Here is a 16647-nt window from a genome sequence, read left to right on the forward strand (position 1 = left end):
CTGCTACCTGCATTTTCAAGGAACTATGCACCTATACCCAGAAATCTCTTTGTTCTATAACACTCCTTAGTGCTCAACCATTCACCTTCCAAGTCCTGCCCTGGTTTTACCTATCAAAATGCAACACCTCACACTTGTCCAAGTTAAATTCTATTTTTATACATTGGACTATTTTCCCAGCACCGAGCTTCAATATCAATTGAATACAAGATAATATCACAGAATAATAAATTTATTTGGTCAGATTTTAGATACCTGGTTATAATACCAAGATACAAAGCTTACAAGACTTGGATGACATTTATAATAGCATGCAAACCAGCTGCAGTTTTAACATAATTACAAATAAGAAAAAAAACAGTTAATATTCCCAATTTACAATCAAACAGAATTAAATTCTGCAGAAAATATATCAACTTGTGATATGAAGTTAAACATAGCAAAATTCTTGGTTTCATTTAAGACATCACAGATTTAACCAAAAGGAATAAAGAGCACTCTGAACATAACCTGATTAATTCCTTGAATGTCAGCATTTGTGCTTTTGGTAGAATTCATTGGAGTTCAGGATATAACATTACATTAATGAGACGAGCCAATGAATGATTTGTTATTTGATGAAACACATGTTTGTATTGAAGCTTGACCATCCTGTAGTTGCAGCAATGTTCAACTGGGCAGAAGGGAAATAAAGCTCCACTTAATTACTAAAAAACATTCTAATACAGCTCTTCAGAAAAAAAATCAAATTTAATGAATGCATGCAAATAATATGTACCACTATATCTTGACATTACTGATTCCCTAATAGAACAGAAAATTGCCCTTAAATTACATTAGCAATGAGAATAATGTTAAAAAAGTAAAGCTTTGAAGATTTGTTTATGTTCTTGCTTGAATTTCTCAAAATTGTAGCAAATATGGGACCAAACTATTCAAATCACATCACATTTTTATAAATAAGTGCAAAGATTTTTTTTCCTATAGACCTTTTGATAAATTAATGCCAATTTTAGAAAATACCTTAATGGTAGTTGTGTACTTCCTTGTTATGGTGGTGGTGAAAGGGAAGATGTTTTGGGCGCTAAATTTCTTACTCTTCTGGAAAAAGTATTCAAGCTAGCTGCTACCAAAATCAAAACTATGACTTTAAGTTTCTATTGGACTCATATAAAGTAACGAACAAGAATTTTAGCAAAATTATATTTGTTTTCATGAACAAAATTGCAGTAGATTTAAATACGAAACCTTGATATTAGGCAGTAAATGTGTTTGCATCACATAACAACATTGTCCACATGATTTAAATGCATGCAGGCCTATATTCTAGTCTGTTGGATTACTGAGAGTACACCCATTGGGAAAATAACACTTTTCCATTAAAAGTGTAATGTCCACCCCAAACTGCATCATGTTTGATAAACTACTCAACAGCACAGCTGTCAAAACTGTGAAGATTTTTTTTTTTTTTTAAACAGAATTTGGTACATTTTCATGCTGCTTTGACTTTCATTTTCCAGTATTTGATTAATTGTGGCATCATTTCCAGTAGAAATTTCAGAGGAATCCTATGTTTGATCACAAATGTTTAGAAAGCAGCAAATGTACGAGGTCACCTATAATGCATCAAAAGTGGATAAAAATTAAAACAAATAAAAAAATGAATCTTTTGATAAAAAAACTCAATTCTGTATTTACATATTAGGTTGAAACCCCACACTCTAGTTAGTTTTCATAGCAGCAGGAGGCATCTTTTAATTGTGCACAGCCATTTTGTCATATTGACAAATGGGGGTAAACATTTAAAAGTATCTAGTACCCAATATATGACCGTGACATGCTTGAATTGAATGGTTGCAAGGCTGATCAAAAATTGGCAGCAGCCTGTTTGCTCTTAACATGGGGGGAATCTGCCCAGCACTTATCCCAGCTTGCCTTTGGTGAACGACTCATCTCAAAGCTGACCCGAGAAGATGACAATCATGAATTCTAGAGTGAAAGACAATCTTGCTCTCCTGGCAACAAAGCAACAATATATTTACTTTTACTCCAAGATAATTCAGCGACCAGCTGAGAGTCTTACCTGGATCAGGCACAGTTTCTGTGTCTCTTCCAAATAATGATGGCATTGACAGGGCCCAAAGTAGGCATTAAGCATTGGTGAAGTCTGAGATTGCAGAACCCAATAATGGCTTTCCCAAGTGATGAACATCAATACTTGAAACTCTTCCACCACAGTCCATTAATGCCTAAAAATGAAGATCTTGAAGTCTAATTTCTACCCCAGTAAACATCATTGGGTGACGCTCCTCTTATAAAGGCAATGACTCACACAGAGGTTGATTTCAATTGATGTGACAAACATCTTGCACTTCACCTATTTGTCTAGTTTTGTACACCTTGAAACAATTACAGCGTACACTGGTAGGCTGAGGTATTTGGGTGTGAACATCTCTTGATCACTCTACAAGATATCCTTTACATAGTGAAAGCTGAAGGGAGATGGGGCAGAGTTGTTCAAATTATGAGAGGCTTAGAGAAGTTAAACATTCATGAAATTTTCTCCATAGCAGGGGTGCATATAACCAGAGGGCATAGATTTAATGTAAAGAAATAAAGGTGTGGAGGGGGTACAAGGAAGATTTTTGTTACCCAGAGGATAGTTGGGGTTTGAATTGCACTACCTGAGAGAGCAAGAGACCCAGAGGCTCTTACAATGTTCAAAATGAATCAGAAAAAGCACTTGAATTGCCAGAGCATAGAAGGATATGGACCATAAATGGGATTAATATAGATCAGAATGTGATGGTCATCGGGCTGATGAGCTTGTTTCTATATTGTATGACTATGAAACAATTCATTCTTTGAGTAGTCAACTAAAATATTTGGCCACTGCCATGATGGTCATTGTGTACAATACCTTTCAACAACGATGATCTAAACTTGCTGGTAATTTTTTTTCCCCCAATCGGGGGTTCAAATATCAGTAATGGTGAGTACCTTGTTTTGACTAATCTGTTTCATATTTTCAATATTAAGCACTGCTGATTAACGTTCAAATAATGCATAAATTTAGTGATACAAGGCTATATAACTAACATAATCAGATAAAACCAAGTAAAGTGCTTCAATTTATGGGCCTGGTGGCCCTGATTTTCCCATTTCTCCCTTAGGTCCTGGTGGTCCTGGAATACCAGGGTCTCCTTTAATACCCTTTTGCCCTTTGGGCCCAAATGGTCCCGGTTCCCCTTGTGATCCTTGTGATCCTCTGTCTCCTTTAGGACCAGCTTGCCCTTGGAGACCAGACCTGCCGAAATTCCCTTTATTTCCTTTAGGACCACGTGCTCCTCCTCGGCCTCTTGAACCTTTCTCTCCGCGAGCGCCAGGAAGTCCATCCAAACCTCGTGGACCTTGCTTTCCTGTCGGTCCCATTTCACCCAGGTCACCTTTTAATCCAACAAGTCCAACATTTCCTTTTGCCCCTGTTTCTCCTTTGTTTCCCCTTGGCCCTGGCAGTCCTGGCAAACCTATAGTAAAAGTAGAATAAATTCTATGAACAATTCCATTATTTATTCTATAAATAAATGTTTAGAGCTTTGATCAGAAAGTTAATCATTTGGTTTAATATTCCTTTCATTGATTCAGGATCACATCATACACACCACTCAGATTTCCTGCAAACAAAAGATTAGATTATTGTCCAATTAATCTGTTGTGGTGACTTTGAACAATGATGGGTGTTTGCTGGAACATCAGAACTCAGTGATCCTCTCTGGAGAGTGCACATGACTAGAGATCTTCCTTTATAGACAATTGGTGCTGGAATTGGCCATTTGCTCCATCAAGCCAGCACCGCCATTCATTTAGATCATGGCTGATCTTCCACTATCAGTACCCAGTCCCTGCCTTCTCCCCATAACCCTGAATTCCCCTGTCCACAAGAAACTTATCTAACCCCCTCTTAAACCTTCAGTATTGCAGTAACATCCTAAATAAAGTGCTCTTGAAATGTTTGTTTATTGTCATGTGTACCAAGAGAAACTTTGTTTTGCATTCTATCCAGACAAGTAAGCCCGAACATATAATAGATGCCAAAGTAATACAAAAGTGCAGAGATTTGTGCTATAGAGATAAAGTTTGATTACAACATTATTTTACTAATGAGAGGTCTGTTCAAGAGCCTGATAAATGCAGGAAAGAAATTGTCCTTGAAGCTGCGAGTAAGTGTTTTCAAACTTGTGCATCTTCTCCCCAACATGAGGGAGAAGAGCATGTGAGTATGTAGGATGCTTTCTTGATTTTAATCTATAAACTCATGGTTTTCTACTTTATAGCAGTTAAATGAGAAGTTCTTACTGGGAAAAAGAGCTATTTTACAGATATGCCTCAATTTGAAAACTCCTCTGATTCATTATGTGTCCCAAACTTGTGAAGCTATTTTTTACCACGACAAATGGGTGTCATTCTTCATACATCTTCAATACATTGTATCAAAGTTCAAATGTTGCATCTTGCCCTGCCTTTTGAAATGACAAAATTTCACTCCAAAAATTGCTTATCAGGAACCATTCCCTTTTGTAAATCAAGGCATGGTTATATTCTATAAACAAGAAGAGGAGTTTTCCCTTGACCCATATTAAATTCCATTTTACCAGTAATGGTTGATCATTTATTCAGGTCATCTCCCTCAGCCCTCCCTCTTATTGAATCCTCTAATCAGCTAGTGACCCAGCAAGTTGATCTTAGCCACTCTGTTCAATGTCACTGAAGCTATAAAAAGCACCTGTTGCTTGCTGGTTCCATGTGAATGAGGCTGGTAGACATGTGCAGATGCAATGAGAACTTCCCCTGTGTGCATGCATAGGAAGCCCAAAATACAGGCAGAGAGGCTTTTGCCAGGACTTCCCTCTTAACAAGAGAAACTGATGAGTGTCCAAAAGTAAAGATGTCTAATAGCAGGTTCTCTTCATTCTGCGACTGGACAATTTTGTCTTAAATCCTCTAGAGGCTGTTGGAGAAAGTGTCACCATGATTGGAAACCGAGAGATTAAATATACGGTTTGGATCGGCATTCCCCCTTCTCCAAACTATTCCCTCTACCTTTTAGCGGTGACAACATGGCACCAAATAAATAGTAATTCCTTTTTAAAAGGTCACAATGCTATTGTAGAACCAGAAGATTAATGCAGCTCAAAATGATGCAAGGAACCTATTGACTTTGAACAATACTAAATCACCTTTCAACCTTTTGCTTCAAGGAGAACAATTTCAGTAATTCCTCTTGTTTCATACAACAAAGATCGCACATCCTTGAAATCTTTCCAGCAATATTTTCTGCTTCCTCTCCAAGGCATTTACATCATTTCTAAAGTTTGGTGGCTAGAGTGAGGCCCAATAGACCTGTTATGGCCAAACCACTATTTTATTGAAGTTCAACATAACTTTTTGCTGTTGTACTCAAACTGCATTCCCAGTTTCTCCTACCAAATTCAAAGATCTATCTTTTACACTTAAGACATGGAGGGTTATGTGTTGGGTGTGGGTCAATGGGACTAGGTGGGAGAAGATGTTTGGCATGGAATAGAAGGGCTGAACTAGCTTGTTTCTGTACTGTAATTGTGATATGGTTTATATGCTCTTCTGACCAACATGCATTATTTTATAGTTCACAGCTTTAAATTTCATCTGCCAAGTGTCTGTATTCATTCAGCCTGTTCAGATTCAAAGTCTGCTATCCTCCTCACTTTTCCAATACCAAAGTTTTTTTTTAATCATCTGCAAATTTTGAAAACATACACTGTGATCACATCCCAGATCAAAGCACTTTAAAGGTTAAGCTCTAACAGACAAGTTTGAACCTGGTGAATCAATAAATCACACATTGGACATATTTAAACATATGATTTACACACACACACACACACACACACACACACACACACACACACACACACACACACACACACACACACACACACACACACACACACACACACACACGTGTGTGCATGCCCAGGGACTCCAAAATAGTCACATTTAAAATGGACAGAGACCTGCTTTGAACATACAAAGTAGGAGCATCAATGGGCACCACAGCTCTTGTAGCTTACTTCACTGTTTACTAGATCTGTAACCTAAACTCTTCCATCTGCCTCCAGTAACCTTTCATCTCCTTGCTGATCAAAAATATTTCTTTCTACCTTCTTTTTCTTTGGCTTGGCTTCGCAGACGAAGATTTATGGAGGGGTAAATGTCCACGTCAGCTGCAGGCTCGTTTGTGGCTGACAAGTCCGATGGGGGACAGGCAGACACAGTTGCAGCGGTTGCAGGGGAAAATTGGTTGGTTGGGGTTGGGTGTTGGGTTTTTCCTCCTTTGTCTTTTGTCAGTGAGGTGGGCTCTGCGGTCTTCTTCAAAGGAGGTTGCTGCCCGCCGAACTGTGAGGCGCCAAGATGTACGGTTTGAGGCGATATCAGCCCACTGGCGGTGGTCAGTGTGCCAGTCCTTTAGGCAGTCCTTGTACCTCTTCTTTGGTGCACCTCTGTCACGGTAGCCAGTGGAGAGCTCGCCATATAACACGATCTTGGGAAGGTGATGGTCCTCCATTCTGGAGATGTGACCTACCCAGCGCAGTTGGATCTTCAGCCGTGGATTCGATGCTGTTGGCCTCTGCCATCTCGAGTACTTCGATGTTAGGGATGAAGTCGCTCCAATGAATGTTGAGGATGGAGCGGAGACAACGCTGGTGGAAGCCGGTAGAGGACCCATGATTCGGAGCCGAACAGGAGTGTGGGTATGACAACGGCTCTGTAAACGCTAATCTTTGTGAGGTTTTTCAGTTGGTTGTTTTTCCAGACTCTTTTGTGTAGTCTTCCAAAGGCGCTATTTGCCTTGGCGAGTCTGTTGTCTATCTCGTTGTCGATCCTTGCATCCGATGAAATGGTGCAGCCGAGATAGGTAAACTGGTTGACCGTTTTGAGTTTTGTGTGCCCGATGGAGATGTGGGGGGGCTGGTAGTCATGGTGGGGAGCTGGATGATGGAGGACTTCAGTTTTCTTCAGGCTGACTTCCAGGCCAAACATTTTGGCAGTTTCCGCAAAACCTTACAGCTGCTCAAAGGCTCTACTACTACCACCGATCGTTTAAGTGTTTTGAGAGTCAGTGTTCCTGGAGCAAATAAATTTAATCTCTTCTATGTCTTAAATGTGGAACACCTTGTATTTAAACAGTGAGTATTAGCTCTAGATTTTTCTACAAAGGGGAATATCATCTGTTTCCTGTACAGCACGTCGATCCAAACCAAGAGTTTTATTAACTAGAAGACTGGAGTGAATCACATGTAGGTCGACCAGTCCACAATGATCTGGGTCTGGCTAGGAGCCAGACCTGCCAGTAGGCGTGGCTATACTCTCAGCCAATCACCACCATCCTATACCACAATATATACATATACACATTGGTGATAGAATACGTAATATCACATTCACCCCTTGAGAACTGACACCGGGGTGAATGGTGAATGGAGGGGTGTAAAAAAGAAAAGGGGGGGAAACTGGTGGGAGGTTAGGGGCTGTAAAGGTCGGGGAGTCTCATCGTCCGGCGTCACTGCTGTGGTGCTGGGATTGGGACGCTGGAGTCATGTCACTGGCAGGCTCTTTAGGTGCGGCCACCGCTTCGTGTTGTCGACAGGCTGGCATGAGTTGGTGGGGTGGTGCTGATCCCTCTGTTCGAGCACGTAACCTACGGGAGAAGGAGTTGGAGGAGGTTGGGTTGGGCGCACTGCTGGGTCCGATCCGGCTTGGGCTACGTCCCTTACCGAGACTATGTCCTCCCGCCTGTCCGGGTACTCAATGTATGCATAATGCAGGTTCGCATGGAGCAGCATCACTCGGTCACCCAAAGGGTCATTCTTTGAGTACAAGACGTGGCGTCGCAGGAGGACAGGCCTGGGAACTGTGAGCCACTCCGGCGTGGTTATTCCCGATTTGGATTTCCTTGGGAAAGAGAACATCCTTTCATGGGGGGTGGCATTGGTTGTCGTGCATAGGAGGGAGCGGATGGAGTGTAGGGTGCTAGTGAGTGCGTCCTGCCAGCGAGCGGTGGGGAGGCCTTTGGACTGGAGGGCAAACGTAACCGCTTTCCAGACGGTTGCATTCTCTCTTTCCACCTGCCCATTACCGCGTGGGTTATAACTGGTGGTCCTGCTTGAAGCAATACCTTGCTCCTGAAGGTACTGCCGCAGCTCGGCTCATAAACGAGGACCCCCCGTCACTGTTGATGTAATTGGGGTACCTGAAGATGCTGTGCAGGGCTGAGGAGGCGGTCATGTCTGAGCATGAACGGGAAGCGAGAATACTCGTTGATCACCGTAAGAATGTAGGTGTTACGGTTGGTCAACGGTAGGGGCCCCTTGAAGTCTACGCTTAGACGTTCAGAGTCGGTGGCTTTGATGACATGGGTGTTCTCCGGATGGAAGAAGTGGGGCTTGCACTCAGCGCACACTGGGCAGGCTCGGGTCATGGAGCGAATCTCCTTGGCCGTGTAGGGCAGGTTGTGAGCCTTAACAAAGTGTGCGAACCTAGTGACCTCTGGATGACAGAGCTCCTCGTGGAGTCTCTGCAGCCTGTCCAGTTGTATGTTGGCTCAAGTCCCCCTGGAGAGTGCATCTGGCGGGTCGTTAAGTTTACTTGGCCGATACAGTATGTCATAATTAAAGGTGGAGAGCTCGATTCTCCACCTAGTGATCTTGTCGTTCTTGATCTTACCTCGGTGGTTATTGCTGAACATGAACGAAACCACGCATTAGTCGGTCAGCAGTGTAAATAGCCTGCCAGAAAAGTAGTGTCTCCAATGACGTACTGCTTCGACTATGGCCTGGGCTGCCTCCTCAACAGAGGAGTGTCGGCTCTCAGGGCCCTGGAGAAGAAGGCTACCGGCAGGCTGGCCTGGTTCAAAGTGGCCGCCAGTGCAAAATTGGATGCATCGCTCTCTACTTGGAATGGAATGGACTCGTCGATGGCGTGCAGCGTTGCAGAGGTGATGTCCAATTTGATGCGGTCGAAGGCTGCTTTGGCTTAGATTGACAGGGGGAAGGAAGTGGTCTTGATAAGTGGCCGTGCCTTGTTGGCATAGTGTGGAACCCATTGGGCAAAGTACAAAAAGAAACCCAGGCAGTGTCTGCGTGCCTTTTGGGTGTGGGGGAGGGCAAGTCCATGAGGGGACACATGCGGTCAGGGTCTGGCATTATCACCCCGTTCTCCACCACACAACCTAGAATTGCGAGCCGAGTGGTCCGGAAGACACACTTATCGAAATTTTAGGTTAATTTCAGCCGAATTGCAGTCTGAAAAAATTTCTTGAGGTTGGCATCATGGTCCTGCGTGTCATGGCCGCAGATAGTGACATTGTCCAGATATGAGAAAGTAGCTGTTAGCCCGTTCTGGTCTACCATCCTGTCCATTTCCCGCTGGAAAACTGCAACACCATTTGTGACCCCAAAGGGTACCCTGAGGAACAGCCATCCATTCGCTTCAAAGGCCGTGAAAAGTTGGTCTTCTCAGCGGATCGGGAGTACAAGTCAAGGGTAGAGTATACATGGTATTGGGTGATCTGATTCACCACATCCGTGATCCGTGGGAGGGAGTATGCATCCAGAAGCGTGAAGTGGTTGACTGTCTGGCTGTAGTCAACCACCATCCGCGGCTTCTCCCTGTTTTTAATCACCACCACCTGGGCCCTTCAGGGACTTGAGGTGGGTTTGATAATGCCCTCCTCCAGCAGTCTGCGCAGCTCACTTGTGATGAATTTCCTGTATTCGTAACTATACTGCCGGCTTTTGGTGGCCACTGGTTTCCAGCCAGGGGTGAGGTTTGCAAAGAGTGCTGGAGGAGTGACCCGGAGGGTGGAGAGGCTACAAGTAGGGCACCGGGGCTGGTGGTGTGGGCTGTCGCTGGCAGGAGGCCTCTGAGGTGGAGTGGTTACAGAGAGAGAGTGGGGCGTGGGGCCCCACATAGTGCAGGGTAACAGTTCGGAACTGGCACTGAAAATCCAGTCCCAGCAATACGGGAGCGCACATTTGGGGAGGACTGTAAATGTGATGCCCTGGATTTTCAGGGTCACCACCCACTACCCCTTTACCCCAGTCGAGTGTGATCTGGTCGTCAATGAAATCCTCTGGGCAGTGGGGAGAATGACCAGTCCACATTGGTGGGCCAAGTCTGGACGGATAAAACTCTCGGTTGACCCCGAGTCAAATAAGCAATTGGTATGGTGTCCATGCACTTTAATCAGTTCCATTGCTTTTGTAAGGGGATGCGGGCAGTCCTGGTCCAGGATCACTGATGCAGAGACCCGTGCTGGGAACAGTGGAGTCTTATGTGATGACATCACGCAGCGTTGGGCCTGAAGTGCACTATGTGAGCATGATGATGTCACAGAAGCAGTCGGGCTGGAGCTGTCAGCATTGAGGAGCTGGGGCTGCTGCCTGCAGCCTGCTGGGGGTGTCGGCCAGCTAACAGTAAGTGCTGGGGGTCGCTGCTTGCAGTCGGCGGTGGTGGGGCGGTCAGGTGGGCAGTTGTTGGCAGTAGCGGCAGTGGGTAACCGTCGGTAGCGTCGATGGGTCCCTGGTTGGCAGCGGTGTGACCCTGGTCAGCAGCGTCGGTAGCGGCGATGGTGGTGGCAGTGGTCGTTGAAGTCGGGGCTTGGGCCTGGGCAGTTGTTGCTCTGTGTGGGAGGTCCAAGCAGGCAAATGTCATCGCGGAGAGGGTGGGCTGTACCTTCCACGCTTGGCGCCTGCGTCGTGGTGTCAGCCGCTGTCGCGCAGTGGAGCCCTCACTTTAATTGGACGAGAGCTCTGAAGAAGAGATGTTTAAATGGGAGGATGATGGTTGGGCCTCACACAAGGTGCTGTGTTTGACAGTGGTCATTTTGGAAGGACAGACTACAGCAAACTGCCGATTTTTAAGGCACTTCTGGCACCTGGCTTTCCTTGCTGGACACTGGGACCTGCTGTCCTTATCCCTCCTGCAGAAGTATCACTTCAGGGTCGCATCAGGCAGTGTAGCGGCAGCCGACAGGCCATCAGTGGGCCGTGGAGTAGTAAGGTTGAGGGAGGGCATCCTACTCACTTCATAACGTGGAGTCCAGCCCTGACAGTAAGCGTTCATACTTAAGACCGCATCCTCCATTGTCTCTGCGATCTGTATCACGTCCTCTAGGTTTTCTCCCCCGTGCTCTAGCAGGTGCTGCCACACCTCATTCGATCGGACCCTGGCCATGTAAGCATTCCAAATGAGATCGCCGGTGGTCTCAGCAGTAGTTCTGTCTGAGCAGGCACAGGCTCTGCCCAGTGCCCTTAGTGCTTGGCTATAAGCTCTACAGAACACAGTGCCTTCTGGTCACTAGTTTGTATTAGGCGTAGACCCTGTTTATCGGTCACTCGTAGAGTCCTTTCAACACTTTCATGGCTACAGTGTAAGTGGCTGCATCCTGAATACCCTCATAGACTCTCGGGGACACCATAGACATCAATACTAGTAGTCGATGGCAGTCCTCCACCAAGGCAGGGTCAGAGAGTTGTAGGTAAGCTTCGAAACACCTCACCCAGTGCTTAAAGTTGTTCAAAGCTGTAGCCCGCTGCGGGTTGATGTTGAGGTGTTCTGGTTGCAGCATACGCTCCATCCCTTGAAAATTTTCTAGTTAATAAAATTGTCGTGCACGTCGAAAGAATCAAAGGCTTGTTTATCCAAACCAAGGCTTTTATTAACTAGAAGACTGGAGCGTATCACATGTAGGTCGACCAGTCCACAATGATCTGGGTCTGGCTAGGAGCAACCCTTTAAGACCTGCCAGTAGGCATGGCTACGTTCTCAGCCAATCACCACCATCCGATACCACAATATATACATATACACATTGATGATAGAATCCGTACTATCACATTTCCATTCTGTCAGCTACCTATAGGGTCTTTTAGATTTCCATCATCTTCCCTCTCACACTTCTAAACTCAAGCTGATACAAGCCTAGCCTGCGTAGTCTTTTCTTATTAGCCATGTAGAAAAATTATTTAGGAAAATAACATTTCTTTCAGCATTATCATGTGAATAAAACAAGTGAAACTATCCTATAATACTTTGAAGGGCATCTCATGTTTAAATTAGGTGTGAGGGTGCTTTTCTGTTGGTTGAAACTATTCACATACAAATGGGACTAGTTCAGAATGCCAACTTGGTCAGCATGGATGATTTGGGGTGAATATCTTGTTCCACGACTCCATGAAAGATCAATGTGTTGCACAGTGGCGTAGCTGGTAGAGTCACTTCCTTGCAGTACACGAGACTGGTTGAGCCACTTCCTTGCAGTGCACGAGACTGGTTGAGCCACTTCCTTGCAATACACGAGACTGGTTGAGCCACTTCCTTGCAGTGCACGAGACTGGTTGAGCCACTTCCTTGCAGTACACGAGACTGGTTGAGCCACTTCCTTGCAATACACGAGACTGGTTGAGCCACTTCCTTGCAATACACGAGACTGGTTGAGCCACTTCCTTGCAGTGCACGAGACTGGTTGAGCCACTTCCTTGCAGTACATGAGACCCAAGTTTAAGCCTGAGTACAGGTGCTGTATATACAGAGTTACCATATTTTCATTGTGACCCTATGGAGCTTGAGTTTAGAAGTGTGAGAGGGAAGATGATGGAAATCTAAAAGACCCTATAGGTAGTTGACAGAATGGAAATGTGATAGTACGGATTCTATCGCCAATGTGATAGCAGCATCTGAAGACTTCTGTGTTTCAAAATGACCTCATTCTACTACTCAAACACACCAGAGACATTCTAAAGCGGCTTAATAACCTATTAACCCACGTCTTTAAGGTGTAGGACAAAATTGGACCAATGTGTATATGTATATATTGTGGTATCGGATAGTGGTGATTGGCTGAGAACGTAGCCGCTTTAGAATGTCTCTGGTGTGTTTGAGTAGTAGAATGAGGTGATTTTGATTGAAATATGGTGTGAATAAAAGATGAGGTTAATGAAGTGAAACATAAAAGTCTGCAGATGCTGCGATTGTAGCAAAAACACAGAAATGTTGGAGGAACTCGGCAGGTCTCATAGCATCCATAGGAGGTAAACATATATATGCCAACATTTCAGGCTTGAGCCCTTCTTCAAGGTATCTTTTTAAAAGCAGGAAGGTGCCCAAATAAAAAGGATGAGGGAGAAGAGAAGAAAGAGCGGGGGAGGAGCCAGGCCCACAGACAAGAGATAATAATTGAACATGGAGGAAAGGAGAGAGGAAAAGGGAAAGGGACATGGACAGAGCTAGAGGAAAAGAGAAATAAGGATGGGGTCAGGGAGAGTTGGGGAAGGGGGAGTGGCTAACAGGAACTGAAGAAATTGCTGTTAATGCCAATTGGTTGGAGGGTGTCAGGACAGAATATGAGGAGTTGTTTCTCCAATTTGTGGGTGGTCTCAGTCTGGCAGAGCATGAGGTTAATGTAGTGTCAGTGTAAGTGGGTGGTTGATGAAGGTACTTTTTCTCTGCTGGAACTGACAGCTGCAATAGAAATGATGACTAATGACTAAGAAAAACATAGATACACAGTGCCAGAGCATCTCTGGTATAAACAAACCCAGCCCTACCTTTAACCTCCAAGCCACACCAAAGGAACCAAATACCAGCAACAAGCATTTGCGTGGAACCTTTGGCAAAATAATGTTTTACTGGATGGGAAAAGAGACAGAGAACAGAGGCCAATAAAAGGGGAGCACAAATGTGATGAGGAAATGGGAGACAGGGAGTGTGAGCACAACTGAAATGAGAAAGAGACAAAAAAAAGTTTCAAAAGGAATTCCAGAACTTAGCACCTGAGTAGAGATAGTGTAGGAATGCAAACAATGAAATGATTAAAAAGGAAAGAGGTGAGAAAGCAATAGAGCTAAATGGAGGTAGAGCATGGAAATCAGACCTACAGCTCAACAGGTTCATGCCAAATATCAATGTTTAGATTAGTGTAAATGGGTGGACTGCTGATTGGCATGGCGTTGCTGGGACAAGAGTCCTATTTCCATGCTGGATCTATGATTCTGTAGTTGCCCATTTACACTAATCCTATATTAATCTCAGCTTTTACTCTTCCCACATTCTCAACAACTGTTTCCAGATTTCTCTGCCACACACACCCACACGGGGCAATTTGCCACCTCACCCACTGGCCTTTGGACTGTGGAGGAATCCAGAGCAACCATGCAGAACAAATGTAAATACACTGTATATTTCCTAATCTCAAACAATGTAAAAATTACCCACCTCTCAAAAGTGTGAAGTTTTTAATTGTTTCTTCATGCTGTGTATCAACAATTTTCATTTCTTCCATAACAACACCAAGTTTGTTTATTTCTTTATTCAGTGTTGCACTTAAGAGTTTATAGCGTTGCCTTAACATATCAGTGGTGCCCTGAATAATGGCCACAGAGATATTGAGGTGGTAAAGTTCTTCTGAATGGGCTCCAAGCCCACTTGAACAAGATGCTCTCACGTCGCTAATGTATTTGATCATACTGTGCACGTGATTGTTTGTTGCATTGATGTTGGCCAGTATGGTGTTAATTTCTGTTTCATGCGAACCCATCCGACCCATAATGGTTTCAAACCTTTCAGATGTCCTGTTTTCATAATATTTTGCATGGTAAAGAATGTCCTGAATATTTTCTTCATGGTCGTCAAGGTAGCTAGATATATTTTCAAACTGCTCGTATACAGATAGCAACTGCAAGCTTAAGTCATGCATGAACTCAGAATTCTGTGAGATGGTTTGGAGTGTAGTGGCCAGTGTACTCTGAACACTTTTCACCATGTCATTCATCTTGCTTACTGCAGCCCTTAACACTCCATACACTTTTGTAGAGTTCTGCCAGTCTGTCACTACCTTCTGCAATATTAAAGTTTCCTCATTAGTTTTCCTTTGAATATCTTCAAGCCACAAAAAATTTTGGTTTGTGGTGAAGTTAATATGTTGTACTCCAATCCTTATTTTGTACTGATCCTGGGACAATCTTCTCATAAACTCGTTGAGTTCCTTTACAAGTGTTTGCAATCCGTTTACTTTAATTGAAAACAGTTTCATTGTTTGGTTGATCTGTTCAATAGATGCTGAATAATCTGTAACCTCTTTGATGAATCGATTGTTGTCAGACGAGAGAGTTAGATAATTTTGAACAGTCTCTTCCAACAATGGTTCTTGGACCTGAACTAATTGCTGCATGTGTTCAAACTCTTTCTGCAAGTCAAAAATTTCTTGATGGCATGAAGAACAATTATGGACGATGGATTTTTGATCTAGGAACAAGGAGGTGATTTCAAAATAAATTATACTTTTTTACAAATTTATGACCTACTGCTTTATCAAATGCTTCTAATTCACTGGGCAGATGAAATCAATGATGAACATATCAAAGAATATTTATGGTAAAATAACTTGGATTGTGCAGTGGATCAGTGGTTAGCGGTGCTGCCTCATACCCTCCAGAATTGGATTCCAACCTCAGCTGCTGTCAGTGTGGAGTCTGCACATTCAACATATGATCAGATGAATCTCCTCTGGGTGTTCCCACCCCTACTCCTAAATCTCACAAACATGCTCATAGGTTAATTGGGTGCTGTAAATGATCTTTCAAGGAAAACAAATTAAAGAAAAAAGTTGATGGGCACATGATGGGCCATTTCTCCAAATAATGCAGAGAACTCTCATCTGCCCTTTGAAGTGACTTAAATAATTGACTCGTTTCATTCAAATTTAGTCCCAGCTGTTTAGGAAAGTGAATCTCACCATATTCTCAGGGTCAGAGACAGATTATGGCCTCCTAAGAAACATTGTCTATTCAGTGGGATACTTTTTTTCACCCCTTAGACCATTGGGAAACTGGGAACTCCAGGGTGAGGATTTGTGGATATGGAAGCACTAAAATCTTAACAGTTGAACCCTAGAAACCTGCATACTAATCCCAAGTGTCATCTTGAAACTCAGCAGTCCTTGTGCTGGGAACATGCTGATTGAAACTTTGCCAGATTAGACCTGTTGGAGGTTTAGCCACTCCATTTCATTCAAAGGAGAAGAATAGTTTCAATGAAGAGGAGAATTTCACATTTTTTAAAAACTGAGTTCACTTATGTGCTTTCTAAACTAGGGGTCAAAAACCTGAGGGCAAAAATTTGACAAAATTGACAGGGATTACAGGGGAAATGAAAAGCTGTTTTTTTTTTAAATCAGAGGGAGGAATCTGACTAGCTCAATGACTGAAAGGTGGCAAAAGAAGAAACCCTCATCATTTTGAAACAGCACTTGGATGTGCACCTGAAATAATGAGTCCTCCAGATCAGCTAATTTGATGCTGGATGGTCTGATTAGGTGTATACAACACGGAAACAGGTCCTCTGGCCCAACGTCTTTATTGACCAAGGGGTGTCTCCTGGAATAGTCAGATTTGCTTGTGTTTGGCCCTCTAAACCTTTCTTATCAATATTAATGTCCAAATAACTTTTAAATTATTATTTTCTTCCTCAGCTATTGAAAGGGAGGACACTGCAGAGGGAGAGTCAGCATGGGTGGAAGTCAGAAATAGGAAGGGAGCTATCACTGTGCTA

General features: G+C 43.6%; 1 protein-coding gene and 1 long non-coding RNA gene across 5 annotated transcripts in view; one reads left to right on the plus strand and one right to left on the minus strand.

The window, feature by feature from the left end:
- Window positions 1–216: 216 nt before the first annotated feature.
- The window catches only part of scara3 (scavenger receptor class A, member 3), a 43703-nt gene continuing 27272 nt past the window's right edge, over window positions 217–16647 (minus strand). The window contains exons 7-9 of one of the 4 annotated variants that reach the window (XR_011340645.1): window positions 14314–15342; window positions 2084–3527; window positions 594–673 (exon numbers count right to left, since the gene is read on the minus strand). Coding sequence is in view for 3 of the 4 variants with exons in the window: in XM_069887042.1 (XP_069743143.1) it covers window positions 3133–3527; window positions 14314–15342 (1424 nt within the window). In the remaining variant the exon portion in view is untranslated. Of the gene's footprint in view, window positions 3528–14313; window positions 15343–16647 lie in introns of all 4 variants that reach the window. The other 3 variants (XM_069887043.1, XM_069887044.1, XM_069887042.1) reach the window with 3 other exon arrangements.
- LOC138736893 (uncharacterized) lies at window positions 10446–15389 on the plus strand. Its single transcript, XR_011340646.1, has 2 exons — window positions 10446–10514; window positions 15154–15389. It is a non-coding gene; the product is annotated as an uncharacterized lncRNA (long non-coding RNA).

The sequence above is a fragment of the Narcine bancroftii genome, chromosome 6 (genome assembly GCF_036971445.1).
Source record: "Narcine bancroftii isolate sNarBan1 chromosome 6, sNarBan1.hap1, whole genome shotgun sequence".
Taxonomy (NCBI): domain Eukaryota; kingdom Metazoa; phylum Chordata; class Chondrichthyes; order Torpediniformes; family Narcinidae; genus Narcine; species Narcine bancroftii.